Source organism: Elephas maximus, chromosome 10, assembly GCF_024166365.1.
Source record: "Elephas maximus indicus isolate mEleMax1 chromosome 10, mEleMax1 primary haplotype, whole genome shotgun sequence".
In the NCBI taxonomy this organism is placed as follows: Eukaryota; Metazoa; Chordata; class Mammalia; order Proboscidea; family Elephantidae; genus Elephas; species Elephas maximus.
The window spans coordinates 62,694,412-62,713,495 of NC_064828.1; the positions used below are offsets into that span (position 1 = coordinate 62,694,412).

Consider the following 19,084-nt stretch of genomic DNA (forward strand, 5'->3'; position numbering starts at 1 on the left):
GCACACCAGCCCAGGGGCAACGACGAGAAGACAGGAGGGAATAGGAAAGCTAGACAAATGGAATTGAGGAACCCAAGGTCGAGAAGGAGAGAGTGTTGACATGCTACGGGGCTGGAAACCAATGTCACAAAACAATATGTGTTATTAACTGTTTAAAGAGAAACTGATTTGCTCTGTAAGCCTTCCTCTAAAGCACAATTGAAAAAAGAAAAAGAATCCACTGAGGATCTAGTTAAAATGTAGATTCTGATCTAGTATATTTGGGAGTAGAAATGCAAAATTCTCAGCATGGGTTCAAACCAGAACGAACCCATTCGAAGCCCTGGACTATACTTACCCAGAATACAAATAACACTAAAAATAATGCATATGAAAATTATACTTCTCTGCTGGTTCATGGTTTATCTTTAATCATAGTATACATACCTGATAATGACATTAAAGTATTATTGATAACGTACAGCCAAGTACACTTCCGAGGAAATAACTTAAAAAAAAAAAAAAAAAGATGATAATTAAAACCCTCCAATTATCATTCTCTTATTCCTTAACCTCCAAATTCCAATATTTTGAAATGGTATAAAAATAACTATTTTTTATCTTTTAGTAAATTATCAAGACCTTAGAAAAAACATCTCTCAACATTAACATTATGAAGAATATGATTTTACCCCTTTATATATTAAAATCATAAAAATTAAAATTGGGACCCACATAAAATTAAGATATGCCTTTTATTAAATTTGTTCAAACTAATCCCTTGAATTAAAACTCCTAATTACCTGTTCCATTGTTGCCTCATGTAGCTCATTGAGATTCAATGTATAAATACCATCTTCAGTTCCAAAAATAATGTACTGATCTAAAACAGTTGAGATAAATTACCAGAATACACTATTATTTTCTGAAATCATTCACTAAAATAATGGTTTTATGTTTTAATGGTATTAAGAGTTAGCTACCCACTCATCCAATGAAGTTATTTTCTAAAATTCATGCTACCTTCTTTACCTCTTTCCCCAATTCTTATCTTCTAAAGGCAAATATATTCTGTTACACTAACTCTATCTTACTATCGATCCCCCCTTCAACATTTCTATATTTTAACTTTTTTATTATAGTTATATATATTTTGCAATATACTTCGAATGCTCATTTGAACAAAGCAATTATATAGTAAATATAAATTATAAATCATGACACCACCAGTAACAAAGAGCACATCTAGTACCCAGATCTTGGTAACAATTTCCACTGAAATGAACCAAGGCTTCTTGGAGAAAAGAATGACCCTGATTCTGGGGCAAGGAAGTACAAGACGAGCCTAGAAATCTTGTTGTGCCACGAATTAAGGAAGGGCTCAAAAAATGAAGACATAGCAAACAAAAAACACACGCAGGCCCACTGGTCAAAAACTCTGGAACAACTTAAGCATTAAAATAAATAATAATAGTAATGAATTATATCCTACTGAATAAAATAAGAACTAATAAATTCAAACTGATGTAGTATATAAGTGAATAAATAGAGAAGGGAAAGCTCTCCTTCAGTAAATATAGAAGCAATGATGGAGTTAAAAATTGCCAATGGATACTAAAACTAATGGGTGAAAGTCTGTTGAGCAAGAAAATATTTATACAGTCTCAATTTATCTCCACACTAGTTACTTATTAATTAGAGGGGAAAATAGTAAGCTTACAGCAGAGAAAGCTAGCAAGCACTGCCTTAACCAACTGATCAACGTTAGTATCACCAGTATCTGGACAAGCTGCTATCATGTGCCTCTTGATATGATGCAGTGAGAAGGACGCAATACACTTCTGTGATATTTTGGCCCAAAATGCAAAACCTGATCTGAGCATGAGAACACATCAGACAAACACAAATTGAAGGACATTATACAAAATAAATGGCCCCACAAATGCCAAGATCAAGACAGGACAGAGAAAGACTGAAGAAAATTATTTCAGATTAAAGGAGACTAAAGAGACATGGCAGCTAAAGGCAACATATGACCCTAAATTGGATGTTGGACTGGGGGAAAGGGTTGGGAGACTATAAATGACATTATTGGGACAATTAATAAAATTTGAATATGGACTATGGATTAGAAAATAGTATTATATCAATGTCAAATTTCCCTATCTTTATAAATATACTATGGTTATGTATGAGACCATTCTTGTTCCTAGAAAAATACACGTTGAAGTATAAGAGAAAGAACATGATGTCTCCAATTCATTCTTCTGTGATTCAGAAAAAAATGCATAGACAGATAATGATTAAAAAAAAAAAAAAAGGGGGTGGGGGGCAAAGTAGCAATAATTGGTGGATCTGAGAAGAGGGTGTACTGGAGTTCCTTGTACTATTTTTGTAACTTTTCTGTAACTCTGAAATTATATAAAAAATAAAAGTTACAAGCAAAAAATAAGCCATCTTCTTACTTTTAAAATACATTTTTTTTTCTGTTTATACTTCCTAATAGGGGCATTTTGGAGCCCTCGTGGCACAGTGGTTAAGAGCTATGGCTGCTAACCAAAAGGCTGGCAGTTTGAATCCACCAGCCGCTCCTTGGAAACCCTATGGGGCAGTTCTACTCTTTCTATAGGGTAGCTATGAGTCGGAACTGATTCCACAGCACCTAACAACAGGGGCATTTAAAATAGATCATTTTATGTCCTGTTTTTATTACCATATTGAAGAGGAAACAAACATTTCCTGAACACTCTCTATTGCCAAACCTTTGTTTGCTAATTGTCGGACACTCAAATAGGCTTCTCTCTTCCTTGTAACAAGGTAAGTACTAAGGGTTCTCCTATTACAAATCATTGCAGTAAGGATCAGAGGTGTTATGTTTTCCATGTCACATAGTAATGACAGAACTATAATTCAAACCCAGACTTATTTGGTTCCAAAGTTTTGCCTCTAGGTATGCCTCCTCGCTTTAAAATGATTCAGTCTAGATTTTAAAAACAAATGTTATTATTTTGAAATCATTTCAGACTTAGGGAAAAGTTAAAAAAGTACAAAGAATTCCTGAATACCCTTAATACAGATTGCACAAATATTAACACTGACTCCTTGTGCTTCATCCTTCTCTCTCCACATGCACATTTTTTCCTGAACTGTTTAAGTTATAGGCATGATGCCCCTATACTCTTAAACATTTCAGTGTGTTTCTCCTAACAAAGAAAAAGAAAGGCTAATATAATCACAGTACAATGACCAAAATCAGGAAATTAACACTGAATAATACTATTATCTAATCTACAGACCTTACTGGTTGAAACTGTCGATTGTCCCAGTAATGTCCTTTAACGGTACAAGAATATCCAAAACTATGACTGTTATCAATTGTGTTGTCTCTTTAGTTTCCTTTAATCAGTTATTATATTTTAAATTCTAATGCCTTTAAATCAAAGCCCTACTTATCTGTTCAGGTTGTTGCAGGAACCTACACCATTAGTCTCCAAAGCCATATTTTTAAAGTAAACATCTCAGTTCACTGATCATAAACATCCTTTGCCATGAGAAATACTTTATTATTTTGGTAATTTTACCTTTTGTATCCGGATGTATCCAGGATGTTGCACAATTAATTTTCAAAGGGCAGCCATCAAAAACTTTTGAAAAACACGCTCCCATCTTATTTATAAAAACAGAAATGATGACTTATTTTATTAATTTTATATATTATTAGAAAATAGTTAAGATTATGAAATGTCAAACTTATTTGCATGTGCTTGTGGTTTTATCCAAAAATAAAATTAAAATATTTTGATATAATTTAACCCCTTAAATCAAGGGAGTCTCATATTCCTTCCTTTGTAGGTCACTATTTTTGGGAGAAAATATCAAATATACCAAAACATCTACATATTTCAATGATACATTCTAGGACTTTTAAGTTACTGCTTTTCATTAGGACTAACATATATTGATGTGAAACAATGGATGATTTTATTCAATAACATTATAGTGATTGTAACTGTGGTATAACTCCCTCAGTGACAGGAGACAAAAAGACTAGTATTTATAACATATATTAGACTTTCACTGAATAAAAAAAGACAATTTATAAAGTGCCCCATTCACAGGATTGGCTGAACCACTTCACAGATGGGTAGCACTAGGCCAGTGAACAAGTATTAACATAAGCTTCCCTGCTCCTTTTCACTGTGCGTAGTCCAATGTGAAGATGGTTTTATGGGCAGAAAGATATTTAACTCACATAATGAAGATAGCACAGTGCTATAAGCATCATCATATTAAAATTAAATTGGTCTTTGTGGGCTAATCTGGGACGCTAACTGCCATTATTTATAAAAAGTAAAACAGAATCTCCAAATTTAACCAACACATTCAAATTAGGGTACATGTATATCTAAACGCATCTACTGCCTTATATCACTGTCTACTGTTTTAGTTTGTATTTTAATGATACCCTTCCTTTCAATGGTTCAAGATACTTATTAGTAAAAAAACAAAACTATGATGCTTCTAAAGAAATAAAAAATGGCAAATGGTTCACATAAAAATATTTCTTACCAGTACTTTTGGGGTGGGTGGAAGGCCATTGATGACGGGTTTCTGTGGGAAAAGTAGTTTTTAATACTGTGAGACCTCCTACGCCTTAAAAAAAAATCTGTATACATTTAGAAACTGTTATTCAAATTCCTAAATAGATTATTCCCCTTACATGATAAATACACCAATTTTTTTTTTAATCACCAAATGCCTGTTATACCTACAGGGAAGTCTTGCTTGTCCTTTTTTCGTGGTAACTGTGGTGCTTGTGCTGATCCTTCTGTATTTTCACTCATTAGTTTTGAAATACCATCACCATTTCCTGAAAAGAATCATGTTTAAAAGTCACATGACTATACAAATAAGTATATTTTTCTTGAAAAAAATAATTTCCCCTTACTCCTATTACTTGTTTTCCTCTCGAGTAATCCTTTACTGGGCAATAACCTCAGATGAGTTAATTTGCCTTTGGTGCCTTTCTTTACTTTTGTAGAAGTAGCACTGCATCTTAAGCAGTGGTCTCGATCCATGAAAATAACTGTCTTTCTGTATTGTGAGAAGAATGAAATGTGATTTACTGACGCTGATACTCAAGGTCTTGTATAACTGAACTTCAATCTACCTTTTTAGTCTTGACTTTCAGTATATACCCTTCCAAAGCTCAAACTTCACCATACAAGCCTGTACTTCAAACACAATTCAGACTTGCCTGCTTTAGTACATTTGCTCATTCTTTGCTGTTCTCCAAGAATGCCTTTCAGAGTGGCTCCATCTACTGAACGCTGCCCAAGCCCTATAAAATCCTGCAAGAGGCCCACCTCCTTTAGTCCCTATCCTACCTCCCCCGGAAATCTCTGGTTTTCTATTAAATGTAGTTAATTATTGTAGGAGAAAAGCTGTCTTGTCTAATGTTATGTGTGTATCGGTATACTCATGCTATAGACCCTAAGTTCTGGTGAATAGGAACATCTATTCTTTTTAGATCTTCTAATTTTTAGTAAGGTATCAAATCAAGGCTGAATTAGTCTGAATGTATTTATAGCCCATTTATGTGCAATTAAAGAACCTTCACAAAGATTTCAACAATAGTAAGACTGACTTAAAAAAAAAAAAAAGATTTCTTAAATAGGAACAAATTGGCTTTCTTTTCAATGTTTACTTTGTTTTATTTACCAAGGTCACAGTATCTAGCTGTATGCACTCCAAGACTGCTGATACTGCTAGCCATACCAATCGAGGAAGTCTCTACTGCAGGACCACAACTTGGGCTACTCTGTCTTCTGAGAAGCTGGGGAGCTCTGCTCTCTGAATCAGGACAGCATTTTATGGTTGATGATTTTTCTTCATCTGGGAGGTTATCTTCAGGGTAACTGTTTATCCTTGGCTATTAATGATAACACAAAAAAAGTACTTTAATAATTTTACATCTTTGTACTCCCTGCCAGAAGAAAACTGTATTCATCTAAAATACATTTAAGAGAAATTTGAACAAGTTTAACAAAACTATTTGGAAACTGTCAAATCCTTAAGTAGCTCACCTTAGGAGGTAGGGGAGGTGGTATTGCATGTTCTGAGGTTGATCTAACACAAAGAGAATAACGCAATTTAGATGGTGATAAATGATCATAACATAAAACACAGGACACTATTAAATGTGCATTAAAATCTGTTTATATTCAGAGGACATAAAAGACAAAATAGATCATGGTATAGAGTATAAAACCTTTAAGGAAACCTAAGCTTACTAGTAATAAAAACCGATTCAGAATTTTAGAGTTGGAATCCACAGGGAATCACAGTGGCTAACAGCCTTAAATATTATCAAATATTTGCTAGGCAACAAAGTGTGGCCCTCAAACCAGCAATACTGGCATCACCTGGGAACTTTTATAAATGCAACCTCTAGACCTACTGAGTCAGAGTCTACATTTTAACAAGATCTCTAGGTGATCAACAGACACATTAAAATTTGAGAAGCACTGATCTAGCCCTCTGGTCCCAATCACTAATCCAGTCACTGCAATCAGGTGGGAAGCCATCTAGATTCTTAGATTCCAGTTTCAAAGATTGTATTCTGTAGCACGGATTGGCAAACTTTTCCTGTGAAAGGATAGATAGTAAATATTATAGTCTTTGTAGCCATACAGTGGTTGCAACTGCTTAACTCTGCTACCGTAGTATGAAAGCAGGCATAGATAATATATAAAAAATGAATTTTAATGAACCTTTATTTATGGGTACTGAAATCTGAATTTCACATAATTTCCATGTGTCACAGAATATTATTATCCTTTGACTTTTTTCAACCATTAAAAAATGTAAACACCATTCTTAGCTTGCAGGCCATATAAAAATAGGCAGCAGGCTGGATTTGGTCTACAGGTAGTAGTTTGCAAATCTCTGATCTATAGGCCTAATGTGGGGGCCCAGAAATCTGTCTTTTCGAAGGCTCTCTAGACAATGGAAACCCTGGTGGCGCAGCGGTTACAAGCTACAGCTGCTAATCAAAAGGTGGTTTTTTTTTTTCTCTAGACAACTGCAATGCAGAAATAGATTTGGACAACTTATCCAGGTCAGCCCTCTTTAATTACTGAGGAAGACAATTGTAGAGAAATGAAATAACTACACTGGAGATGGAATTTGGGCTTTTGACTCTGATACAGTATTTTTCCCACAACATCATGTGATTCATCTTTTGGTATATTATCATTATACATAGTATATTCTGATTTAAAAATAAAAAACCTTAATGATCAATACATGATGATTTTTGGTTATAAAAAGTCAGAAGTTTTACATGGACAAAAGGCACAGTACAATTTTTTAAAGAACATAAATGGAAGTTTATTAGAATAACTCCCCCCATACTGTTCTTATGTAATCATGTGAAATATGGTTCTTGAGTTAGAAAACTTACTTGCCAGTATTTGCACCATCAACAAAAGGATTCCACTGAAATACAAAGTTTGGGCCTGATGACACTCCCTGTGATGATAAAAAATGTGTATATAGTTTAAAATGCTACCTTGTAGCAGATATTAACCATTCTACTTGATTCAATGAAACATTCTAGTATCGTGACTGTTAATCATCCTGGCACTCAATCATTTGACATACTTAGGTCAATGACTCCTTATTAGTTGACTTCAACTCAAAAAATTCCATAAACATACTAAATAAAGTGTCAAATGTGACAAGTCCTCTTTATCAATATGCTAGTATATTCCAAAGCTAAACAGATAAAACCTCACTACTCCATTAGCATGGAGAAATATACATCATATTATTAAATTTTATCATTAATGTATTAGTGCTACTAATTTTTCCTACTAGCATAGAAACTGAGAATTTATTAGACTCTCATATATACAGTAAGACAAGTACTAATTCTAAATATCAAGGATGAAGAGATCACTTAACAGAAGACAATTACTCTAGAAACTATGCTTTCACTAAAGCTTAAAAGAAACAAGATGGTAACATAATGTCAAGAAGCAGTATACAATGAACACAGCAAAATTCTTACTAAAAAAATTAAACTATCTGCAAAAATTACATTTTAAAATGAAATACTAGTAGTTGAAATCTATTGTTTAAAAATGAAAACAGAAACAAAAACTATGATGGTACAAATACATACAATCTACCTACAATGATTTATCTATTACTTCTTTCCTTTTAATAGGGAAAAGACCAACCAAAGAGTAATCTCAAAATAAGAATAATGGTTAAAAAAAAAAAAAAGCTGTATTAACAAATAAAACAAAATAGTTTAAAAAAACAGTAAAGCAACATAAAATGTAGAATCTATTACAAAACCTAACAGATCAATAAAAACAAAGATCCTGCGAGCTAAATAAGCTTCAAATTCCATATATTTAATAACTTCATGTAAATTCTTCGAAAGACTCAGGAGGGGTCAAAACTAATGCTTGAATGACTGTATTACTTTGCACTCTTCTCAAAGTACACCTCAGTATATATTTTCTCATATTCTAATGTGTAAAATAATTTAAAAGTCACAATTCCTACCATTTCATCCCGTGCTTCTGTTTCTTTTCTCAGAGGAGGCTCAAACTGTAATTTATCAACTGAAAAATATAGAATAGATATTTACAATTCAACGTCTTAAAGGGCTAACCTCAGAAATGTAATGAGAAGTATGTGAACAAGCAGGGGGTCGGGGGGAGGGAGTCAAGAGAAAAGGGGTAAGAAGAAAAGATGAGATCTCTTATTTGTTTACCAGACGACTACCCCTTTTTCTTTATGCTCACCCAAAACAAAGTAACAGTCCGGGAACCTGCTAACATCTCTACTTAGTTCTTGATTGAACTCAGAAAATTATATAACACATTTTATATAAAGAGATTAAAAAAAGAATTAAAAGTAGATGATTAAGGGAAAAATGAAAGATTTTCTCTATCTAGTCTATAGACTATTTTGAAACTAAACTATAATTTCAGAGAAGACGTGAACTAAGAAATATTACCTATAAACTACTAAAAGAGGAAGTAATTTTTGTCAAGTTAAATGTTACAATGGTATTCAGGAACATAACATTGTATTTTGCTAAATGTGTATTTTATTTGGCCCAGAGTATTTTCACAATTATTCCAAATATTCAAAAAATAATTTCTATTATATGAAATATTCTAAAGCAGAGAAAAGGATAGTTTATTATCTACTCATAAAAAGTACACAGAATTTTGAAATTCTAAAATCCAATGTGAAAAAAAAAAGCCCCCCCAAAATTATAAAACATTCATGCTTGGATCATAGCAGTGTAAGACTCCTAAATACAATCTTAGCAGATATTAAAGAAAGCACTCTCAAACAGGATTCAGTTGTCCTTATCACTAAAAACAAGATTTGTTAAGCAGTACAAAGTACTGACGACTCATTTATCACATTAAAAATAAGATTTTCAATAATAGCTTGGAAGACATCCCATAAAATATAATACCTAATTTTTATTAATAACCTAAAATAAAAAGACCTAGCCATTAATGACTTTTTTTTTAACATAATTAAAAATTTTTTAGTTCAAGGGCCATAATATAATTCATGAAGAACCACTTCACTCCTGAAATAGAGATAAGGCTTGTTTTTCTCACAACTAGAAATACTTGCAAGCGGGTATAGAGATTAACTCCAAAAGACATAAAGAAAGAAATCAAATACCATTTTTTAGTAATAAAATTTATATACCCAGAAAATTTAAAGACTTAAAACAATTCCTAGAGAAAATGTGTCATAAATTCGTAGGATTAACGTTATACTGAAATATGAACTACATCCAAATATGTTCACCAGTATCAGCAACTGAAATGAGAGATTTCATTTATACTAAAAATTTCCATTGCCTTCATTATTTATTATCCTCAGTCTTAGGTTAAATAAAAAGGGCAAATGGAATTTTCAAACTTAAGTTGGCCAAACTTTCCAAAATTCTTAAACTTCTTTAACCTAAAGTGTATTGTTGTTTTTTTTGCTTTAATTCCCTTAGGAGCTCATTAACTCTCTTCTGGTGAATCAAAACCTGAGCATCTCACACATTTGGGAATATTGCCTCCAATTCCTGTCTCTACAACATTACAGCTAATATAGCTAGACTGTCAGAGTTGGGTGTATGAAATCAGATTAGTTAGAATGAACAATCTCACCCTTGCCTGGAAGATCCAGGTATTCGGATATGTTAAAGTACGTAGCCTCAATTAGTCTGAGATTTTATTATTTCATAAGAAATACAAGAACATCCATCTAATTTAATTCTCCAAAAACACCAACTGAAAATATATACCAAACACATACAATTTATTTCTGAAGCTGTCCGTTCAGCTCTGGTATTCCTGTTTGTAGATCTAATGGTATGACGAATGATTGCATGGGGCTGTAAATATAAGCATAATATACACAAACAAATTTCAATGATAAAGTGAAAAGGTCAAACTTTCTCTTTTTAATTAAGTGGTAATTTACGGACAAATATGATTATTTACTAATAAAATATAGGATAAATATAAAACAACAAAGAGAAAGATAATTTAAAAGCTTATTTGTTGCACGTTTATACTGTGTAAAATATTAAAGAAGTTCAAAGACATGTTAGACAGGGATCCTGTACTCAAAGAGCTTATAGTCTAGGAAGATGAGACACAGACACAAACCCAAGAAGAAAATAAATGTCACTAAGAAGATAAACTGATTACTCTTAATGCCCAGAGCAGAAGAAAGGACTTCTACCTGGAGGGGTATAGAGTTCTTCATGAAAGAACTGTAATCTGATATGGGGCCCTGAAAGACAAGTACGCTTTGGCTATGTAGCTATGTGGGAGAAGAATTCTAGACAGCAGAAATTTGAACTGACACAAGAAAGAAAAAGAAATTGTGTTTATATGGACTAGGGGTGTGTTTTTCTTTGACTACAGTGATGATTAGGTAAAGAAATGATAAAACTGAAAAGACTGTGGTAAACCAGATTATGATGGGCTCTAAATGCCAAGCTAGAGCTCTCAGTTTTATTTTCTTGTCTAAAAAAGGAATTCTTGGAGATTTTAAAGCAAGGGAGAGGCATCACAAGTCAGGCTTTACGTGTAATCTGGTAAGTGTGTAAGAGAGCACAGAGGAGAGAAATATTGGATACTGGGAGGTCAGGTAAGAATACTGAATGTAGTAAGCCAAGTGAGAGGCTTACTACTTTCATACCTCCACTCTCTTTTATAAGCTCCTGCTTCTTTGAAGCTAAATCTTTAGCTCAACCTCTATGCACCAAATTTCTGATGACTGTTTCTCACTGACTGATGACTCGGAAAGTGGCTCACGTTTTTTCCCTTCCAGCTCAGGACTCACCATCATACCAAAGGACTTCAAAGGCCCAGGTAGATGCACTCACTATCCATTGCTCTCAACTTAAGTTCTATGATGTCATCTCTAAAGACATTCTCCCGTACTTCAACGCATTCTCTACTCCTAGGATCACATCCTGGATTCTGTTATCAACTCTGATATCACAAATTCATGCTATACTCTAAATGTCAGACCCTCTGAGCTTGCAATTACTCCCACTGCACTTCTTTAATGTTTCCACTGAGAAGCTCAAGTCCGTGAATCCAGTACTTTCTCACTTTCCATCAGCATCTCTCCTGTCTTCACTTTTCTCTCTATCCAATTTTAGATCAGGGTTTTGAACCAGTTTGTTCTGGTTCAAACCCCTGCTGAGAATGTGCATTTCTAACAAGTTCTGAGGTGATGCTAATGCTGCTGATTAGGGACCAATTCTGAGAACCTATACTAGAGCAGTGGTTCTCAAAATTTATTACACATAAGAATCACCTGGGGATCTTGTTAAACTGCAGATTCTGTTCAGTACATCTGAGGTGGAAATGCAAATTCTCAGCAGTGGTTAGAACCAGAATGAACTGGTTCCGAACTCTGGTTTAGATCTAGTGGTCCCCAATTTTAAGCAATCTCTTGCCAATATCTTAAGTTTCCTTTGCCCCACCGTCCTTCAGTACACTGGCATGGCAAAATGGCAACCATGGATGAACTCAACTAGCTACTTTTGTGTTCACATCTGAGCTATCAATCAATGCTGGAGAAAAATTATAAAGCAGAAAACATAGAAAACTCACCTCATCTGAGCCCTCAAGTTTGCCCACAAACACTTCCCTAGTCATTTTACCCATCCATTTTCTTTAATTGCTATTTCATACTTTCTCCACACTCCTTAAACCCACCATTTCCTTCACTTTCAGATGAACTTGCCACTTACTTCACAGAGAAAACAGAAGCTATCACACAGGACTTACTCAACTTCTAGCTGTCCTCTCAACCATCTTCCTCACTAATGCAAGGGAAGAAGTCTAAAACCAACTCACTCATCATACTCTAGATCCATTTCTCCTTCCTTTTTAGGGACTTTGCCTATTTATCTTGCCTCTCTTGAATCATCTATCTACTGGACCCTTCTGACAAGAATTTAAACCTGTTCAAGCTCCCCACCCACCTAAAAAATAAATGAATAAACACCCTCTCTTCAATTCATTCTCCTCTACTTACTGCTCTATCCTACACCTCCCTTTCACAACAAAATTTCATAAATGAATTACTAGATTGGATATAAATGAATTGCTAGATTGGAGTGTTATCAAAACAGTCCAATCTAGTTTCTCCTCCACTATCTGAAAACTACCCTTGTTAAAATCATCAAACAATAACACTTAAATACCAAGACTACCTTAACGTAACTTCCAGGCAGTATCCTTGTTGAAATTCTTTTTTATTTCAATGTTACCAATCTCATTTGCCAGTTCCTTTTCCTTGATCCTTAACTTTTGGAAGAAATACTCTTTTTTTGTTGTTGTTGTAAATATTATCTATCACACAATTTTTGCCAATTCAATGTGTTACAGGTGTACAACTTATTGACAGCAATTAAAATAATTGGCTGTGCAACCCTTCTCTTAATCAATGTGATTATTTCCATCACTGTTAAACACTCCTTTCCCCCTCCCTCTTGCCTCTGGTAACCACTGATAAACTGTTGTCTATACATTCGCCTTTTCTTTTCTTTTTTTTTTTTATATAAGTGAGGTCATAAAATATTTGTCCTTTTGTGATTGACTTATTTCATTCAGCATATCTTCAAGCTACATCCATCCTACTGGCTGAGTAGTATTCCATTATTCCTATGTACAACACTCTTTTTATCTGTTCATCTGTTGATGGGCATTTATGTTGTTTCCCCCTTTTGGCCATTGTGAATAGTGCTGCAACGAACACTGGTGTACAAGTCTCTGCTTTAAGGTCTTTTCAGTATATATCTAGGGGTGCAACTGCTGGGTCATATGGTAGTTCTGAGGAGCCCTGGTGATGCAGCGGTTAAGAGCTCTGCCGCTAATTGAAAGGTTGGTGGTTTGAACCCACTAGCCACTCTGCCGGAAAAAGATGTAGTAATCTGCTTCCATAAAGATTTCAACCTTGGAAACTCCATGGAGCAGTTCTACTCTATCTACATGGTTGCTATGAGTCAGAATCAACTTGATGGCAATAGGTTTGGTTTTTGATGGTAGCTCTATGTGATGGTCAAGATTGTGTGTCAACTTGGCTGGGCCATGATCCTCAGTGTTTTGGCAGGTGTATAATGTTGTGATCACTTTCCTGTTGAAATGTGATATGGGATCACCCCCATGATGGATTCTGCTGAGTGGTACCAGTAGGGGTGGAGCCTATGGCGGCTCACTACACCCTCAGCCTTCATCTCTCCATCTTCCACTGCCTACTTCCTTCCTGCTCGCCTTGGAAAGGTTGTTGGCTTGTTCTAGATCCAGCAGCTGTCTCTTGACTGACCTCTGGTTCTTGGGACTTGAGTTAACAGCTTACCTGTCCATTTTGGGATTCGCTGATCTTCACAGCCCGCAAGCAAGAGTCCTGCTCCCTGACCTGCCTATCTTGGGTTCACCAATCTCTGCAGCTAAGTGACTCAGGAGAAATCTTGAGATCTTGCCTGCTGACCTTGGGGATTCCTGGACTGTCACAACCTGTGGGCGGGATCCCTGCTCTCCAACCTGCTCGTCTTGGGTTCACCAGCTTCTGTGGCTCTGTGAATTGGGAAAGGACTCTATCCTGATTCAAGGACTTGGGACGTCCAATGCCTACAATCGTGTGAGCTGTTTCCTTAATATAAATCTCTCTCTACATATATTTACATGCATTACTGGTTTTGCTTCTCTAGAGAACCCAGCTTTAGACACTCTATTTTTAGTTTTTTGAGGAACTGCAACAGTGTTTCCCACAACCTTTTTGCATTCCCACCAGCAAAGGGTAATTTCCCCACATCCTTGTCAACATTTGTTATTTTCTGTTTTTTAAATCTTAGCCATCCTAGTGGGAGTGAAATGAATCTCATTATGGTTTTTTTTTTAATTTTTTATTGTACTTTAGATGAAGGTTTAGAGAACTAGTTTCTCATTAAACAGTCAGCACACACTGTTCTATGACACTGGTTAAGAACATGTCAATACTCTCCCTTCTCAACCCTGGGCTCCCTATTACCAGCTTCCCTGTTTCCTCTTGCCTCCTTGTCCCTGCCTCTGGGCTGGTGTACCCCTTTAGTCTCATTTTGTTTTATGGGGTGGTCCAATCTTTGGCTGAAGGGTGAACCTCAGGAGTGACTTCATTACTGAGCTGAAAGGGTGTCCGGGGGCCATACTCAGGGTTTCTCCAATCTCTGTCAGGTCAGCAAGTCTAGTCTTTCTTTTTGAGTTAGAATTTTGTTCTACATTTCTCTCCAGTCCTGTGCAGGACCCTCTATTATGATCCTTGTCAGTGTACTTTCAGAGGTGGTAGCAAGTCACCATCCATCACTGTGGTTTTGATTTGCATCTCTCAGATAGCTAATGATGCTGAGCCATCTTTTCATGTGTTTGGTGGCTATCTGAAAATCCTTGGTGAAAAGTCTATTCAAATCTTTTGCCCATTTTATAATTAGGTTATTTGTCTTTCTGTTGTTAAGCTGTCAAAGTTTTGTATGTTGTTGTTACGTGCTGTCAAGTTAGTTCTGACTCATAGTGACCCTAGGTACAGAATGAAACATTGCTCAGTCCTGCACCACCCTCACAATCGCTGTTATGCTTGAGCCCATAGTTGCAGCCACTGTGTCAATCTATCTTGTTGAGAGTCTTCCTTTTTTTCGCCATCTACTTTACCAAGCATGATATCCTTCTCCAGGGACTGGTCTCTTCAGATAATGTGTCCAAAGTATGCGAGAAGAAGTCTCACCATCCTTGCTTCCAAGGAACATTCTGGCTTATTTCTTCCAAGACAGATTTGTTTGTTCTGCTGGCAGGCCATAGTATATTCAATATTCTTCACCAACACCATAATTCAAATGCATCAATTCTTCTTCGGTCTTCCTTTTTTACTGTTCAGCTTCTGCATGCATATGAGGCGATTGAAAACACCATGGCTTGGTTCAGGCACATCTTAGTCCTTAGAGTGACATCTTTACTTTTTAACACTTTAAAAAGAGTTATTTTGCAGCACATTTGCCCAATGCAGTGCATTGTTTGATTTCGTGACTAAAGTTTCATAAATATTTTGGTTATTAGATTCTTTTTGGATATATGGTTTACAAAGATATTCTTAGAAGAAAAAGCAGGTGCAACGCTGTCAGGTCTAGCTTTTAACAATGGATTATCTAATAAAAAAAGTACAGACAGCAAGAAACAAAATAAATAAATGGCACCTCATAAAAATTAAAAACTTTTGTTCATCAAAAGACTTTACCAAAAAAGTGAAAAGGCAAGTGTTTTACTCTGGGTTCTCTAGAGAAGCAAGACCAGCAAAGCACACGTGTGTGTGTATATATATATATCATTGTTGTTGAGTCAATTCTGATTCACAGTGACCCTGTAGAACAGTCTAACTGCCCCTAAGGTTTCCAAGGAGCAGCTGGTAGATTCTAACCGCCAACCCTTCAGTTAGCAGCCAGTCTCTTAACCACTGCGCCACCAGGGCTCCCCATGTATGTGTACGTGTGTGTGCGTGTATATATATATACACGCACACACACATATATACATACATGTATGTATGTGTATACACACACACACGCATACATGTAGAGGGGGAGAGAGAGAGAGAAAGATTTATTCCAAGGAAATGGCTCAAGGAGTTGTAGAGCCTGGCAAGTCCCAAGTCCATGGGTCAAGGCTTCATGCTGGAAGCTTCTCCTGACTCATGTATCTGCAGGGGCTGACAAACCTAAGACCAGCAGGTCAGACGCCAGGCCACTGGCTCATGGGCTACGGAGGTTGATGAATCTAATATCAGCAGGTAAGACAGTAGGCTGCTGGCTCACAGGCTGTGGAGGCTGACGAATCCCAAGATCAGCAGGTAATACGGCAAGCCACTGGCTCAAGTGCCAAGAACCAGAGGTCAGACGATGACGAGCCGGATACAGGATCCAAAGCAAGTGTGTGGGTTTTACCAGACATCCATATACATATTGGATGCAGGCCACACCTCTGAGGAAACTTCCCTTACAACTGATTGGCTGATCACAACATGGAGGATGACTATATCATTACATAACTGCCAAACTGTATCATTATATAAGCCCCAAACTATATCACTACATAACTGCCAAACCACTGAGAATCATAGCCCAACCAAATTGACACAACCTTAGCCATCACAACAAGCTACTGACTGGGAGAATGCCCTTACGCTTTTAAAACGCAACATTTTAATTATGGTTTGCATTGGCTAGTATCTAGCTCTGTAACCTCATCTCCCACCACTTCCTTCCTTATTTTCCGCTCTAGCCAGACTGACTTTTCTTTAGTTCCTCAAGCACCACCCTTTCTTTCATCACTTGGCTTTCAAACATACTATATTCCCTCTGCTCACAACACATATGCCTGCACTCTTCTAATTCCAATTTATTCTTCAGAGTTTAAGCTTAAATATTACTTCTACAATGAGTCCTTTCCTCTCCCTATGTCTCTAAAGCACTCCATTCCATAACAGTTATCATACTTGTAAATTACTTGTATGTGTTTTTGAACTTCCTTTGAGACTATAAGCTCTTTGAAGGCAGGGACAGCAGCAGTCTCATCCACCAATGTGTTCTCAACTGCCTGGTACAAGGTTTTGCATTTAAAGGAAGAAAAAGTATGGTGATATGCTTAAACAAAATTAGAGAACTTAGAAGGTAAAGTGGATTTGGGAAGTCCAGCAAAATGGTGTGAGGAATAAAAGAAACACTTATTAATATAACCAGTGAACAGTTATTGGAGAATCAAGTAACAAACAATTCTACCTTTAAGCTGTAATAATTTTTGAATATTAATGATATTATTTATCAATCCCAAATCTGAAAATGATGGCTTAAGTAGGAAAAAATTCTACGCATGGCTGGTTTATTTAATATTTTCTATTAAAGTTCATTTGATATTCAACCAAAGATCCACTGAGTACGCTACTACGTGCCAGGACTATGCTACATACTAGGCAATGAGGAAACAAAAGATTAGCTTTTAAAGATCTTCCAAATACTATTTTTATTAAGTGTGTATACAGAAATGACGGTGTTATTAACTAAGGGAGTAGACTCTGAAGTCGGTTTGCCTGGATCCAAATCCTGGCTCTACCACTTACTAGCTGTGTGACCTCAGGTAAATTATTTTTGTTCTTTGTCCCTCATTTCCTTATTTGTAAAATGAGGATATTAATAATACCTACCTCAAAGGACTGTTTTGTGTATTAGATGAATCAACATGGAAATTATTTGGCATAATGCTTGGCACACAATGGATACTCACTGTTAGTATCTATTATGATATGAATTAGGTATAATTTAAAAAACTAAAGAACATGAAGCAGAAAATGCTATTCAATTAATAACATGTAAACTTTAGTTCTGTACTCTGGCTAGAAATAAAAGTAGAGATAAAAAGGAAAATAAAGGCATAAAGAAAATGAATAGACAGATGCAGAGAAACAGATGTAAAAAGGAAGCACAAGAGAAGAGGAAGAGATGCTGGTGAAAAAAACAGTTGTGTTATAAACAGGCATAAACAGGTACCTGCCAACGAGCAGGAAGTCCCTCACTCTTGATTTACAAGTTGCGCTGTTAAATGTAATATATTCAAAATAATTCTACAGTATTTTCTGAGAAAGAAACCATAGTTTTGAATAGCCCTACATGTAATTATAGAAAAAATAGTTTCCCAAAAATATGGGAAAGGAGGAAATTATATAAGAATTTCAACTTCAATCTTTAAAATTATTTGTATTCTGTTAATAATCTGTATGTGAATGAGCCCCGGTGGTACAGTGGTTAAGTGCTCGGATCCTAACTGAAAGGTCAGTAGTTCTAATCCACCAGCCGCTCCACAAGAGAAAGACGTATGGCACTCTGCCTTATAGGATCGCTATGAGTCAGAATCGACTTGCTGACAAGGGTAATAATTTGTATAATAGACCCAAAACCCACTGCTGTCAAGTCAGTTCCGACTCGTAGCGACCCTACAGGACAAAGTAGAACTGCCCCATGGAGTTTCCAAGGAGCACCTGGCAGATCTGAACTGCCGATCTCTTGGTTAGCAGCTGTAGCACTTAACCACTTTGCCACCAGGGTTTCCTTGTGTAACAGAGGAACTACAAAAATGATCCAGGAAGTCTCTTTCATTAAAAATAATACATACATGTTGTGCTTTGGCTAAATTTTTGTTCTCTTAGTCCAATGCAATGTTCTTAAAACTTTTATTCCTTGGAAAAAACGTGCTTTATGTATGTCCTGTAGAAAATTCAAACTTTCACTTGAGAAGCTGAGGTCTGAGAAGAACGGACAACACTAAAAGCATGGAAGAGATAAATAACAACCACTTCTAGATTTCTGGGGGAGAAAGGGGCAGACCTGATTCTAATCTCAGCTACCTCTTCAAATTTTTAGGCAAACTAAGTGGCGGGGGGGGGGAGGGGCAGAGACAGTGATAAGGAGTGGAACACTGTTAATCTTTGTACTACACCTATCTTAATCAACTTGAAAACT

General features: G+C 35.9%; 1 protein-coding gene across 6 annotated transcripts in view; it reads right to left on the bottom strand.

Moving 5' to 3' along the window:
• MAP4K5 (mitogen-activated protein kinase kinase kinase kinase 5) overlaps positions 1-19,084 on the bottom strand; it is a 146,721-nt gene that overhangs the window by 26,693 nt on the left and 100,944 nt on the right. For 5 of the 6 annotated variants that reach the window (XM_049899015.1, XM_049899020.1, XM_049899018.1 and 2 more), the window contains 10 exons: positions 10,339-10,417; positions 8,560-8,618; positions 7,445-7,512; positions 6,066-6,108; positions 5,701-5,911; positions 4,752-4,849; positions 4,549-4,590; positions 3,561-3,645; positions 783-862; positions 427-487 (listed from right to left, as the gene is read on the bottom strand). In XM_049899015.1, the coding sequence (XP_049754972.1) occupies positions 427-487; positions 783-862; positions 3,561-3,645; positions 4,549-4,590; positions 4,752-4,849; positions 5,701-5,911; positions 6,066-6,108; positions 7,445-7,512; positions 8,560-8,618; positions 10,339-10,417 (826 nt within the window). The remainder of the gene's footprint in view (positions 1-426; positions 488-782; positions 863-3,560; positions 3,646-4,548; positions 4,591-4,751; positions 4,850-5,700; positions 5,912-6,065; positions 6,109-7,444; positions 7,513-8,559; positions 8,619-10,338; positions 10,418-19,084) is intronic. The other variant, XM_049899016.1, reaches the window with a different exon arrangement.